This window comes from Hemicordylus capensis, chromosome 16 (assembly GCF_027244095.1).
Source record: "Hemicordylus capensis ecotype Gifberg chromosome 16, rHemCap1.1.pri, whole genome shotgun sequence".
In the NCBI taxonomy this organism is placed as follows: Eukaryota; Metazoa; Chordata; class Lepidosauria; order Squamata; family Cordylidae; genus Hemicordylus; species Hemicordylus capensis.
Window position 1 is genome coordinate 14143972 of NC_069672.1, and position 14189 is coordinate 14158160.

Sequence of the window (14189 nt, forward strand, 5' to 3'; positions counted from 1 at the left end):
CCCAGCAGAAGCGAAGGTTGGCCGGAGGAAGACGGGGGGGGGAGGGGGCGCGAGCGAGCTGAGGGGGGGGGAGCAGGCGCGCGCGGGCGGAGGAGGGGGCGGTTAGCGGCGCGCGCAGGCGCGGAAGGAGCCAGGGGGAGAGAGGGAGGGAGGGCAGGAGCTTCCTTTTGTTGTTGCCGGGCAGAGACAGAGGCGCTTACCTGAGGGAAGGTGGCGCGGGCCCAGAGTGAGGGAGCGGGGCGTGGGAGGGTGATCCAGAGCCGTACGGACGAGCGAACGGGATGGGGTCCGTTCCGCCCTCAGGGGCAGGAGAGGAGAAGGAGGACTCCGAGGAGGAGCGAGGCCTGAGGGGAAAAGACGCCCCGTGTGTGTGTGAGGGAGAGAGGGGGGGGGGAAGACAGCCGCTGCAGCAGCCCAGCCGCCACTTCTCCTTCTCCTCCCTCCGCCGTCGTGACTCACAGCAGCGGCGACCGAGGGAGGGCGCGGAGGAGGAGGAGGAGAAGGAGGAGGAGGCGGCGCCTGGGCGACTCCGGGTGGGAGGGACCCGCCGCCGCTCCTGTGCTTGCCGCGTCCCAGCAGCGCCCGAGGCCGCTGAGGAGGCGGCGAGCCGCGTCGCCTCAGGCGGCATCAGCAGCAGCAGCAGCAGCAGGGGGGGAGCTCCGCGACGGGCGGGCGGGGAGGGGGCGTGGCCACGGGCTCGGCTTATGGCCGGACGGGCGACGCCTTCGGGAGCCGCGGGGGGCGTGGCCAAGGGGCGCCCGCGACGAATAGGGGAGGGGAGGAGCTGCGCGGGAAGGGGCTGGGCGAGGGCGCGGCCCAGGGCGCTGATTGGCTGGGGGGGCGCGGCCCGCTTGGGGGCGGGAGAAGCAAGCCCGCTGTGCTGGCGGGTATCTTTGGAGCATCGCCGGCCTGGCGGAAGGGTCTTACTCAGGAGAAGAAGGGGGTTTGGAGGAGCACACGCCCTCATTTTATTCCGAAACTATTCAATGTGACGAATATTTTTATACCGCTTTTCAGCCAAAGTTCCCAAAGCGGTCTAGATGGTTAGATATTTTTTTTGTGTGTGTGTATTTATTTTTTTAAATAATGATTTTTTTTTAATGGTGGGTCCATTGTTTCAACTCCTGTGTAAACCGCCAGGAGAAACCCAAGTTTTGGGCACCGTGGTCAGGACTCTGTGGTCAGCAGGAGTCAAAATAGACTTGATGGCACACTTGACCTCTACCTATTGGACCAACTAAAAAGTCAAATTACCTTTATTCTTATTTTCTTCCTCACTCCTTGGGTGATCTTCAAAAACAAGTAGCCTCAAAAACAAGTTCCCATTACCTCCCCTCCTTGACCTCCAGCAGTTCAGCACCTCTATCCGCTGCCTTGCCTTCCTTTTGTCAGGACCAACTCTAAAGTCCCACAGCCGTGACCAAGATGGACTCTCCTGAAGAAAAGGGGAAAAGGCATTGCTGAATGCAAGATGCCAGTTGCATCTTCCCTCAGTGACTGATGCTGGAACAGTAAGGGGAGAGAATGGACAGATCGTTGGCAACCTCATCAGAGTGAGGAAAATGTAGCAGAAAAAGAAGGGTCTACTTTGCGGGATGAGATCAACAAATAGGACCCAGGCCTCTAGTAGGTGCAGAGGGTGAGGCATTCTTCATGAAATCCCCCACGTGGCAGAACAGCAGCCAAGGGGGACTGGAGGAGAGAGGCAGTGGCTACCCCAGGGGAGGGGAAGCCTGGCCCTCCAGCTGTTGCGGGGGAGGAAATTTTGGCTGGGAATGATGGGAGTTATAGTCAACAACAGCTGGAAAGTGTGCCAACCCCTGGGGTTATCCAGTGGCCATTATCATTTTTAAATTATTCATCTTTATGAACCTTCTCTAGAGCATTTGGAGTCAGGTGGTACATAAATTAAATTAATAATAATACATCCCTTGCTAATGCATGTCCCAAAATTTGGAAACGGTTGTTGGGCAGGAGGGAGGGTGTGAGGTTTGTGGATATTGTTCCATAAAAAGAGATCAGCTACGTACAGCTATTACCTGTATAAGTAAGAGACGACAAGTCAACTGTTGACAATAAAATAAAATCCCTTGTTTTCCTCTTGTCCTCCAGTATTTAGAGCCAGGTTAACCCAGAAGATCAGGCTGCCCGTGTGGGGTTAAGGTACATGGCTTTCTTCACCTGGTGACTCTTTCTAGTCAACTGCAGACCTGAATAGAGCCACAGCACTTCTCCCCCCACCACCACCACCACTTGCCTCTCAGGCCTGACACAACTTCAAAGCTGCCACCACAATCGGCAACCCATGTCAGTTAATGAAGACCTTCACATGAAAGCCAGGGAAAGAGCAAAAGCGGACCGCCGCAGACAGGAACTGGAAGGGTGCAAATATGCTGGGATCTGAGGCAGCCCGCGCACACGTACACAGCCAGCAGCAGGCAGTAACGATGATTAATTATTGAAGAAAAGCACCCGGGAGCGTCGGCTCAGGCGGGGGGCGGGAAGGTGGCACGGAAACATCACTCTTGGCTCCTTCCCTGAAGAGCCATGTTAATTAGCGCAGCCTGCAAAGCGGAGAGGGAGAGACAGAGAGATCCAGAGGCATTTGATGTGTGGCTGAGGTGGGGGACCTGCAATTAAGGCATCTGTTTACCCTTTGTAACTGACCGAGATTGCTTTTGAAGGAATTACGGGATTAATACAATTTTTAAAACACACCATATGTTCCATCTCGTCCTCATTTGGCGGCTTGATTGTGTAACTCTTTAGGGACAGGAGGGACCTGACGGATTCCACAGCCCCAGCATTCCACGGGGACTCATACGTTGCAAGCTGATAACCCAGGACAACACTGATGGTAACAGAGATGTCACACGCCCCTCAGTTCTTTTTTCCTGTGAATCCTTTGGCCCAGTTTCCTAGTCCTGGGACAGAGCAAGGTTGGGATGGGCCCTGGGCCAAAAAGTTAAATTGGGACCATGCCCGCCTGCCAGTCCCCCCCACCCCATACATAACACACACACCCCCAGTGGTTCTTGCTGGGGCCCCCTATCTATCTTTTCCGACGGTGAGCCCTTTAGGGGAAGGGAACCTGGCATGGAACAGGCAAGGCTGAGCTGGACAGACGGAGGGTCCAGTTCCATACAAGGCACTGCATGAAATATACACTCGCGTAGGAGGCAGAATGCCCATCTCATGTTAACCATGATTCATGTGCTTCTTTCCCCATCATGCCACCCAAATCTAGCTCTCAGCTGATCCTGCCATCCACTAGATTAGACAAAATGGTTAGAGCAGAGAACACGGGTTGGGGGGCGGGGTACTTTGCTAATTAAATTAGTACATTTGAAGGATAGAGAGGAGAGCGGGTCTGGTGGTAGCAAGCATGACATGTCCCCATAGCTAAGCAGGGTCCACCCTGGTTGTATATGAATGGGAGCCTAGAAGTGTGAGCACTGTAAGTTATTTCCCTTAGGGGATGGAGCCACTCTGGGAAGAGCAGAAGGTTCCAAGTTCCCTCCCTGGCAGCATCTCCAAGACAGGGCTGAGAGAGATTCCTGCCTGCAACCTTGGAGCAGCTGCTGCCAGTCTGTGAAGGCAATATGGAGCTAGATAGACCAATGGTCTGACTCAGTATATGGCAGCTTACTATGTTGATAGATTTTGTTAAGCTTTTAGACAGCTTTCCGGCAAAGCTCCCAATCCATCCTGTTATTAGCAACTGGCAGTAGCGAGTGGAAAAACCAGGACAGAAGGAGAGGAGGCACAAATGCATCCAGTGTCTTCTTTGGACAGCACATAAGTTGCACTGCTCTGGTCTGAACAGCAGAAACTTATGTGAACAAGGCAGAGTGGGGCGGGGGCAACCTGAGAGACAGCTGCAAAGCATGAAGTGGATGCAAAGAACAAAACAAAAACCCATCCACATTCAAGGAGGACGGGCTCTGGGGAATGACCCAGCCCTGGGGCAAAGGGCTGGGACGCCGCTCACAAGCTTCTGCTGCTCCTGACCTAGTTCCCAGCCATGGAGATGATCCGATGCCCTGGAGACTCAGCAAGGCCCTCAGCCCTATTTCTCTAGAAGACTGCTCTGCAAAACTTGGCAACTTGCTTTACTTTTCCCAGCAACTATTGTAAAAAAACAACAACCCACCTATGTGACAACTTTCTTATGGAAGTCTAGTGATGTTAAACACACTTGGGATTCATTATTTGATTACTTGGGTGTGATTTTATTCTTCTTCTTTATAAGGCCATCATATCAGTTCAATGCAGCTTCTGTAAAAATGCACACGTCTGTTTTAAGTGTTGAAGAGCAAGGCACACACTTCTGTAGTAGGTCCTGCCACAGGGCTGCGGCTTTGGCTGCCAGCTTCCCGTGCTAGGTGCCTCCTTCCTCCACCCAGAGCCATTAATTCAGTGATCTTAAGTCCTAGCTCTGCCACAGCGCTCTTTGCCACAGGCCTCCTTCACTGGGGACAAATGCTCCACAGCTGCAATCTCTTCCCTTTAGCCACCCACTGTAATCTTCTTTGAAATTCATTTAGGATTCTTTTCTAATCCAGCGGCTGCCACCATGTGCCCAGACCTTCCCGATGACAGCAGGGGTGGATTAAGCCTAATGCGAAGCAAGCCAAGCGCCTCAGCCAAGTTGGGGTCCCTGCTATGGCAGAGTTTGCAGGGGTGATTTTCTAAGGAGACGCCCATCCTTTCTGCTAGAGCCAGTTTTCTAGCTCATGCCACAGATATCTTGCATTCTCCCTTATGGGATGCCAGAACTCTGTTCTTTCTGTAATATGGTCTATCAAATGCCACCATTTTAAATCATGTATTTTTGCACTCCTGCAGGAGGTAAAACTGAAACCGTACCAGTATTTGAGACTTTGAGCTTTCCAGGATCCTGCACAGCCCCCAAATCAGTACCGCAGGCCTACCTCCAAGGTCTCCCAGGAGAGCAAGTGAACACACTGCCCATTAAAAGGGCTTTTATATACACATTACAGCTGTTTCTACATTAACACCCCCCTTCCTCCAGAAAGGTTCAGGATCTACACATCTGCAGGGAAATTTTTAAAAGGGATTAGAATTTTCAACGCTAGGCATTGAGACACTTTGAGCCTTATTTCCAATTGCTTCAAGCCATCCTACCTCGAGATTTGGATGGCCAAGCTCAGGGTGGTGGGAGAGAACTGGTCCCTTTTATCCCCTCCCACAAAAAAAATACATCCAGAATCATACACTACATTTGAGACAATTGGCACTGATGGAAAAGAGGCATTGTTAAATAAGAACAGGTCTATCCTCAAAAGTAGCAGCGGTGGGTGGGGATATAAAAATCAACCATCAAGATAAAACGCACCTCAGTGGCAGCTTATTAAAAAGGGAGATGAACAATATGCAAAGTGAGACAACCAAATGCAAATCTTCCACGCAGAAAGAGATCAGAAGCAGCAGCCTGTTTGACGGCTGGGTTTGGCTCAAGGCGAGGATTTGCGACTGCATGAGAGCAACACTTCGCTTCTCCAGGCAACGGACTCACTCTCTAATCATCGCTAATGAGGCTGCTACTGGATTTCAGGGAAAGGCGGCTTTTGCCGCCACTGTGAAGTTGTCTAAGCTCTTCTTCAGCGATCACAGTTTGGTTTTAAATGAAGAGTGGCTACTCCCAATTGCCAAGACCGAGATGGGCCAAAGAGGGCACCGCAGACCACAACACATCACAGTCCCACAACCAAAGGGAGCCAACTAGGACTGTGGCCCTCCAGGTGCTTTTGGACTACAATTCCCTTCATCCCTGGAGTTGTACTCCAAATTTGTAATCAGCTCATATGGATTAGAGCCTCAGGCTGGCTTGCCAGCCCCTGGTACATGTGGTTTGGCTCACTTGCTTGAGCCTTCTGGAATTCAGGACGTGTAATCTGCTCCTCTCTGAGCCCAAGTCCAAATGAGAAGCTGAACTGTCTCACATTAACCGAGGCTTCGACAAGGCAGACTGGAGTTATGGAGAGCCCTGATTAAATCTGAGCATCCCCTGAAGGCCTAGCTGATGTAAACAGCATTTTCAAGCTGTACAGCTTTGTCCAGACTTTCAGCTTTGGGCTGCAGCTGGAACACTGAATGTTTGAATGCTTCTTGATCTTAAAAATCCCCAACGCAAGTTTTCTGCACATGAAAACTAGCATGTCAGGAAAAAGGTTTCAGCTCAGCCTTTTCCTTGATAAGCTATTTTTCTATGTGCAAGGAAAGTGACATGGGTGTGTGTGTGTGTGTGCACATTGACATATGCAACTTCCAACTACAGCACCTGCCATCTAAATTTGGAAAAGATCTATCTTTTGAGCCTGGTGATCAACTTAAAACTGACTCTAAAACAGGGGCAACTCTAGAACAACTCCTTCGGGTGTGCAAAGTGGGGGGCAGAGAACATTATTAGGGGAGTGAGGATTTTGCTTTGCATGAAATGCCTAGAGGGGGAAGATAATTAATGTTTATTGACCTTATGACTGAAGCTTGCTTGACATTTTTGAACTTATTCGGAGAGTGGGCCAGATTCCTCTATGAAATTGGGCCAAAGCTTCCAGTTCGTTTTCCAAGCTCATGTCCTCTTCCTGTCCTAGATCATGTGGCCGGAAGACTGGGGTGGGGAGAGAGGCCAGTCCCAGGCTAGCTGGAATCTGCAGGGGAGGTGACCTTTCATACCTTGCACACCTGGGATGCACACACACACCATCATCATCTTATGGTCTCAGCCAGCCTAGCTCCTGGCCAGGAAGGATGTGAAGGGGTTGGCCTGGCTCCTGGGAGGCTGGAGGAGCTTCCTCCCTCCCTGGCTGCACTGGCTTCTGCTGCTTGTTCTGGGATAGAGAAGTGAGTGGATGAAGCTGCATTAAATAACAGAGGCCTTTAAAATTAATTCGAGCTATAGGACCATGAAATATTGCCTAACACTGCTGTAAAGTTCCAGTCTGGTGGATGGGCGAGTGGGGAATATTTGGGCGACAGTGTCTGCCCTCCCTGCTCTAAGACATCGATGAGTCAGCCCTTTAAACAGACATTTCCCACTTGCCTTGCTTGAGGGCTCGTATCGACCCTACTCGTATCCGAAACGCCGCCATCAAAGCTGATTTGTAAAGGAAGGTTCTCGCCATCCCCTTTTATTGGGCATCTGTTTTGTGGCTGATTTGCTGGGCCCATTGTTCATTAACAAGCAAGCCGCTCCTCTCCAGCCCACATCGCTGCCCTCTAGAAAACGCTGAATAAGGGAGAATCGCCATCTAGCAGCCCTGCAACAGGCTACAGCCAGCTCCTGTTTGGCAGTCCGCACAGGGCCGCAAGCCAGGGAAACAGAATGCGGGCATTGTGTTTAGGACCAGAGGAGAAAGTGAAGCCATTTCTTCAGTCACTATAGGGCAGGCTCATTCGGGATCTGCAGAAATAGTAGAGGAGTCTCGACTGACCAGCTGATATTAACTCCCCCGGCAAGCCCTTAGGCTTAACTTTCCTTAATTTAGGCTTAAGGAATAAGCTTGATATTCAGATTAACCAAGGCTGTTTGCTTATCGACTTATGGCAAGGAAGAGCCCTACAACAGATTAGTCCCAAGTGAGAGAAAGGAGGAAGAACATTAAGAACCTCAGACTTCTGCTTAATACGAACCTGACTTGCTCTTCTGCAAAACAATAGACAGAGAGACTCAAGCCATTCTAGAATGTGTGTTCTCCAACTGTGCTTCCTTCTCCTAATTCAAAGTGGCCAGAGATGCCTGCTGACAAATAAGCAGCCCTCTGCACATGCCCAGAGGCCTGCAACTATTTAGGGGAAAGGCTGCAGCTGTGAAGGTACTGAAAACAGGTTGTAGGGTCTACTTACAAGCTCTCTTCCAAAGAAACCTTCAGGGATGTCTCCCAACCACTTTGATATGGACCTAATAAGAAGGATGTGTACCAGCTACATCAACTCCAGGCAACATCCAGTGCCATGCTGTGGTTAGAGCAGTCGACTAGGACAGTGAAGATCCGAGTTCGAGTCTCCACTCGGTCATGAAACTCAGTGGGTAGCCTTCGGCTTGATCTACCTTGCAGGGTTTATCTGGGGATAAAAGGGAAGGGGGCAGAGATAAATGCATAGTAGCATGAGCTGCTTAGAGCCAGGCTACTCAACTGTGGGCCTCCAGCCATGTTTGGACTACAACTCCCAGCATCCCCAGCCACAGTAGCCAATAGTCGGGGTGATCGAGTTGTTGGCCAACATCTGTAGGCAGGCCGAAGCTGAGTCGCCCTGTCTTGCCCTTCCTCTAAGGCAATAATGTAAACCAACAAAATAGAAACATAGAAGCTGCCTTATACCGAGTCACACCATTGCTTCATCTAGCTCAGGATTGCAGGCACTGACTGGCAGCAGCTCTCCAAGCTTCCAGGCAGGAGTCTTTCCCAGCCCTACCTGGAGATGCTGCCAGGGACTGAGCCTGCGACCTTCTGCCTGCAAAATAGATGCCCTGCTACTGAGCGACGGCTCCCCACAAAATCAGCTCTCCTCCCCACGAGGCCAAGGAACCAACAAGAAGCAGCACTTTGTGTTCAGTGGGTCCTGCAGGCCCAGGCCCACATCTCGAATTGCGTCTGGAAGCTGACGGGACGCCGTGCACTAACAAGGTCAACGGATAGCAAGCGTGACCTTCATTCAGCAAGAGTGGAGGCCACCTCTGCAAAGAGGGGACCCCCTCTGTGTTTGTTTGTTTCTACTTGGAAGGAAGCTATTTCACGCCGCCCCAGAAACACGAGGGAAGAATAGGAGCTTGTAGCCGCTCACACCCCAGGCTACCGAAAGAGGCCAGAGATGGGGCTCACGCTGCCATTTCTAACTGCTCCTCCTGTCATTCCAACCTACAAAGTTAAATCACTCCAAAAGGCTCCCAACGGGGCTGCTATTGTTCGCCAATCAAGACCCAGAGATACAATAGGGCCCATTCATACCCAGAGCAAAATGGGAGGTGGGGGGGGGACACACACACCAGTGGGCAGTCTCAGTTTTCAGACAGACACAGTTTCAGGCAAACTCTGCTACGTTCCACCCAGAACTACATTTTCTTTCCCTTTTTAAAACAAAAGGAATGTAAAGGATTCCTGTGAAACAAAAAACGGCCAGATTTCTGGCAAGCACTGAAAGCTGTTAAGACCCAAATAACTGCTAGAGAGAGACTTTTTGCGAACACATACCAAAAAACCACCGAGAGAATGTTTTACTAGAGAAATGCTCATTTCACTGACATGAAGGTGGGGGGGAGAACACGTGTTTTGCTTCCACACAAAGGATCACAATCTCAGGAAGCTTAAAAAGTACCACTTAGTGTTTGCCTCAGAACCAAAGTTGCTGAGCTTGCAAAGAGCATTTTTTTAAAAAACATTTTTGCTTCAGGTTAGCTTAGTTAAGGTGAAGAGCTTTACAAAAAGTTTGTAAGAAACACATCAATTTAACGTGGATTTAAAAAAAAGTCTGACAGCTGATCACAGGTGAGTGAATCACACCCTGCAGAAGTCGGCCTTCATTGTTTTGATTTTTCTACCTCAAAACTTGCCAGGGCAAAAACTTTATCTCCTGAACCTAGAATCAAGAGAAAAAAAGATTAAAAGGGTCTGAAGCAATACCTTATAATAACTAAGTTTAAGTATTTGAGGCTGAAACCTTGGAAGAGTCTTCTGCCTTCCTCATTTGTCTGCCATTTGCCTGTTTTTAGATTGTAAGCCTCTTGGGGCAGAGACCGTCTCTGTCATTCTCCGTAAAGTACCATACACAAACATGGTGCTTTGCTAATTATTATCAATAATAATTAGGATCCCATATTCATGTTCATAATCCACACTGAAGGGCAGAAGGTTCAGGATTATGAGCTGTCATTTCTTTCCACCAGATTTCCAAAGAGGCTGAAATATCTGGATGAAGAAAGGGCATTTTAAAGGGGACAACAAAGTCACTTACCAAGGTCACTGGAGACCCTTTCAAACTGGCTGAGAGCAGCGCCAGCATTCGTTGAAAGAAATGTCTCATCTTCAGGAGTCAGCTGAAACAAATAAGCCAACAATCAGCCATAGAAGCTATTTATACGGAACTTAGTTTCCTTTAATGAGGATGGCACAGTCGACAGAGAAAAGTTAGAAAACATTTTCACAAGTCTAAGGCTGAATTAAGAGGATAAACGGTTTAGAGGACTGAGGTTGTGCACGAGGGAAGAACGTTTAATGTTTCTGGTCATGGTTTGAATTAACTAGAGTTCCTCATTTGTTCCAGCTGCCACTAGTGCACAAATAAGGATATGAAGTCATGGGTTGATCATGGTTTGCAAGCCAGGTGGTATAGAAGCGTAATTAATAATTAGACAACAACAGTTTCCCATATGCAAATGAAATGGGAACCTATAGTTAGTTCAAAGCAAGACTGAAAGCTTTAAACTTCCTCCAGGCAACTTCCTTCCTTCCAGTCATCTCTAAGGGGGTGGGGCCGCAGGTAGAAGGTCCCAGGTTCACTCCCTGGCAGCATCTCCAAGTGGGGCTGGGAAAGATGAAAGCCTGAAACCTGGGAGAGCCGCTGCCCGTCGGGGCAGACAACACTGAGCTAGATTGATCAATGGTCTGATGGTATCAGGCAGCTTCCTATGTTCCATGTACCAAGAGAACGAGGGAGCACATGAGGATTGTCACAGCTCCTTCATGATCCACAGCATCGCTTGAATTCAGCTGAAGAGACTCTGGACAGTGCCTCAAACAGCACTGAGGCGGCACTTAACAGGCAAAGGGGTGGAAATGTTAAATTTTTCTGCACAATCATGAGGACTAGGAGCATCGTTTTAAAGGTTACAATCAAAACAAAAAAAGATTAGTTTCCTCAGGTGTCCAGATTCCCTGACAGGGCACAGATCTTGTCGAGTGTGTGTGTCTGTAAGTGTGTAATCATCACAGCTCCATAAGGAAAATGCCATTCAAAATCAATACCTTCTCGCCCAGCTTCCTGAGAGCAGTGAGGATTTCCACTTTCTGCAGGGTGTAGAGGTCCCTGCCCAGCTTTCCAACCATCAGATCTCTGTCCATCTACGAAGGAAGAGGGAAAGAGAGAGAGTTTGCTTTAACTCAAGAATGAAATAGGGTGGTATCAAAAGCAGTGAAAGTACAGGTCTAGTTCCTTTTTCACCCCTAATACATGTTATACGACAGCTACTCTTAAGAAGGGAGGGGGACAAAAACTAATGTTCATGGGACACTGAATTTCCATGAGAAAATTATGATTTCATTGGCATCTCAATCATTTCTATTACATGTTTATCCTGGATTTAATACCTCCATGTATCCTCGTAAGAGCCCCATCAGGTAGATTGGCAGAGAGATTATGACTGGCCCTAAGTCACCCCCAGTGAGCTTCTTGGCTGAGTAGGATTTGAACCTAGGTTTCTCTGGTCCAACCTTCTAATCATAAGAACAGCCCTGCTGGATCATGCTCAAGGCCCATCTAGTCCAGCCTACTCTGAAGCCTACTCTGGGAAGAGCAGAAGCTCACCTGAGAAGGTAAACAAGCTTTTCTACCAACGCCCCCCTCAAAAAAAAACCCCAACCTTTTTCATAATCTGAACGCAACAATATATAGCTTATACACGTTTATTATTTTTAGAAGGTGGGAAGCATCTTTACCTCCGCTAATCTTGTTCTCAACTGCCCAGGCTGTTTCTTGGCAAACATCCGAATGACTTCAGGGGTTTTAAAAGCCTGGCTAATGGCTGCTTGTATAGCCTGGAAGGTAAGGAGCAAGGCAAAAATCAATATGCAGATTTTATAGCAAATGCCGTCACCTGCTATGGCATTGTCTCAAGCTACTTCAGCAGCCTGTTACTGAAACTAGCAAAAGCCCAACTAGGTTTGAAAATGGCCTGCTTCAGATGACACCACAAACTATTGTTTATTGGACTGTGAGCAAACAAGGAAAGACTCAATAACCCGTGTACTTATCTTTCCTTTGTAGGCCTACTTAGACTGCAATGCTTCCTGGGTGATAAAGTATTAATTATTACAATGCATAAAAGTCTTGGGCATTTATCTGTGGCCAATAGTTATAGACTTATACCACCCACCTTTTATTTGAGACAAAGTGAATTCACAAGCATACACAGGATTATGCCATTTCTTTGACACACCACAGGAAACACATCCAAGCACTCACCAACTGCATCCCACTGAGTTCATCTACCAAAGTCATATTTCCAGACATGATCTTCTTGAGGGAATCATTGAACTCACTCAGTTGCTCCAGGGTTTCCTTCTTGGTTTCTTCATACTCGTCTGCATCCATCTCATCTCTGAACGAGAGCCAATGTTATGACTCAGCCGACAGATAAACCACAGTAAGACTCTGAACAACAGGACTCTGAACAACAGTCACCTGCATCTCACCCAAAAGCAACTGCATAACCTACATGATGTTAACTGTGCTTCTACGAGGAAGCCAAGCCAACACATTTTCTTACACACAAAATTATATGAACCCATCTTAGTGAGAAAATTAGTCCATTTGGCCCAGTGGTCTACTCTGAGCCTAAACAGATAAAGAACAGAAGAAAGGAAGGAAGACCTCTGTTTACTCTCTTCCACGTGGCATCATGCAAATATCTAGTACTACTACTACGACGAATATTTATATACCATTCTTCAACCAAAGTTCACAAAGCAGTTTACAAAAAAAACCATAAATAAAACATGATAATAATTAATAATTTCCTTAAAACCATTTATTACCTGCATTCCTCCAGATCTTGCAACTGTTGCATTAGTCTATCCAGCTGCTCTTCCAGGTTCTGTTTCAACTTACTGGTCTCTATTTTCCCCCTCGAAGCCATTTTAAATTACTGGCATAACAGACATCTGCAAGAGACCAGAAAATTGTTGCTGGGCATGTAGAAGAAATAACCAGCTAAGATTATAGAGGGGAAGTGACACAGAACAACTTAATATGGTGTAAAGTTCACTATTTACCCTCTAGTTGACTGAAACATGAAATTGATCCTATTTCATAGACACAAGGAAGATGATATATTATACCTCAGGGTTATTTCTTTCAACAGCCTGGGCACAAATTCCTCCTGAGTTAACTCTGGACTAACCTATCTAACCTCCCTCTGACAGTTGTTGTGAGAATAAGGTGTGTCAGGGAAAATAAGTTTTTTAGTTCCTTCGGAGAACACAAGTTCACATCCCCACTCAGCCATGATGCTCTATGTGCCCATCAGCTTCTCTGAAACAAAGCTACCTCACAAGGTTGCTGTGAAGAGATGATGAAAAGCGGACACACAATCCACATGTGCCACCTTGGAGAAAGGACATGGTGAAAATGTACCAAGTGATAAACGATACTCCTAGAACTGGTGCTCTGTCTCTAAAGCAAATATCGCCTCCACACGCCATGCCTTCCCCAATACTTCCAATGAGATCTCCAAACCTCTGGCAAGAACTAATTTTATGGGAAGCGAAGGCCATTTTTGAGAAGGAAACGGATGGCCACCCCCAGTAATGAACTGCCAGGAGGTCCCATTGTCATCACTCCCCCACCCAAACACACCCCTTTGCTCTTGGGGGAACCTCTTACTTACTCCCAAGAGGCCAAATTTGGGGTAGGAAGCTTCTAAAGTTGCCAGCCTTCAAGGACTGGTCTGGAGTTCCCAGGAATAAACAACAATCTCCAGAGAACTCGTGAAAGAAAATCTGGAAACCTGAATGACTTGATATTGTGAAAAATATTATTTTTAAAGCGGGGGGGGGGCGCCTCCAAGAATTATAGTTTTATTCAGAGATAGTAACCCTTACAGTTGCTGCACCCTACCCTAAACCCTTTCAGACACTCCCCTGCCTTACAGCCCCACCCACCTTCCCTACTGACCCCACCCTATCCCTCCCCCTAATATCACAAGCACACCCTAACATCTCCCCTTACCCAGAGCACTCCTCCTCCTTCTCCAGCCCACACGCTCAGGAAAAGAGACAACCACGAGCCTCCCCCCGCAAAAATCACATCCTTTCCTTGCTTATGGGTTACTTCTAGTATAGGGCCGGACCCGTCCCATTTCCGGTTTCAGTGCGGTGGGGGAGCCGCTGATGGAAACGGACCTTCCCCCGCTTCCGTCTCCCAAGGCCAATTGGAAGGCTGGCTTTTGGTAC

At 48.3% G+C, this 14189-nt stretch overlaps 2 protein-coding genes and 1 long non-coding RNA gene across 3 annotated transcripts in view; 1 reads left to right on the forward strand and 2 right to left on the reverse strand.

Annotated features, from left to right (window-relative positions):
* Positions 1–339, reverse strand: part of CTNNBIP1 (catenin beta interacting protein 1) — a 30196-nt gene extending 29857 nt beyond the window's left edge. Inside the window, exon 1 of the mRNA XM_053281073.1 lies at positions 201–339. The gene's annotated coding sequence lies outside the window, so the exon portion shown is untranslated. The remainder of the gene's footprint in view (positions 1–200) is intronic.
* LOC128338509 (uncharacterized) lies at positions 227–2717 on the forward strand. The gene is made up of 2 exons (XR_008312644.1): positions 227–366; positions 2113–2717. It is a non-coding gene; the product is annotated as an uncharacterized LOC128338509 (long non-coding RNA).
* Positions 2718–9223: 6506 nt separating this feature from the next.
* On the reverse strand, positions 9224–14122 carry LZIC (leucine zipper and CTNNBIP1 domain containing). The gene is made up of 7 exons (XM_053280883.1): positions 13966–14122; positions 12774–12899; positions 12202–12337; positions 11676–11774; positions 10986–11081; positions 9976–10057; positions 9224–9600 (listed from the first exon to the last, which is right to left on the reverse strand). Exons 2-7 carry the CDS (start codon positions 12872–12874, stop codon positions 9542–9544), a joined length of 573 nt encoding a protein of 190 aa, XP_053136858.1. The 5' UTR covers positions 12875–12899; positions 13966–14122; the 3' UTR covers positions 9224–9541.
* Between the last annotated feature and the right edge of the window lie 67 nt (positions 14123–14189).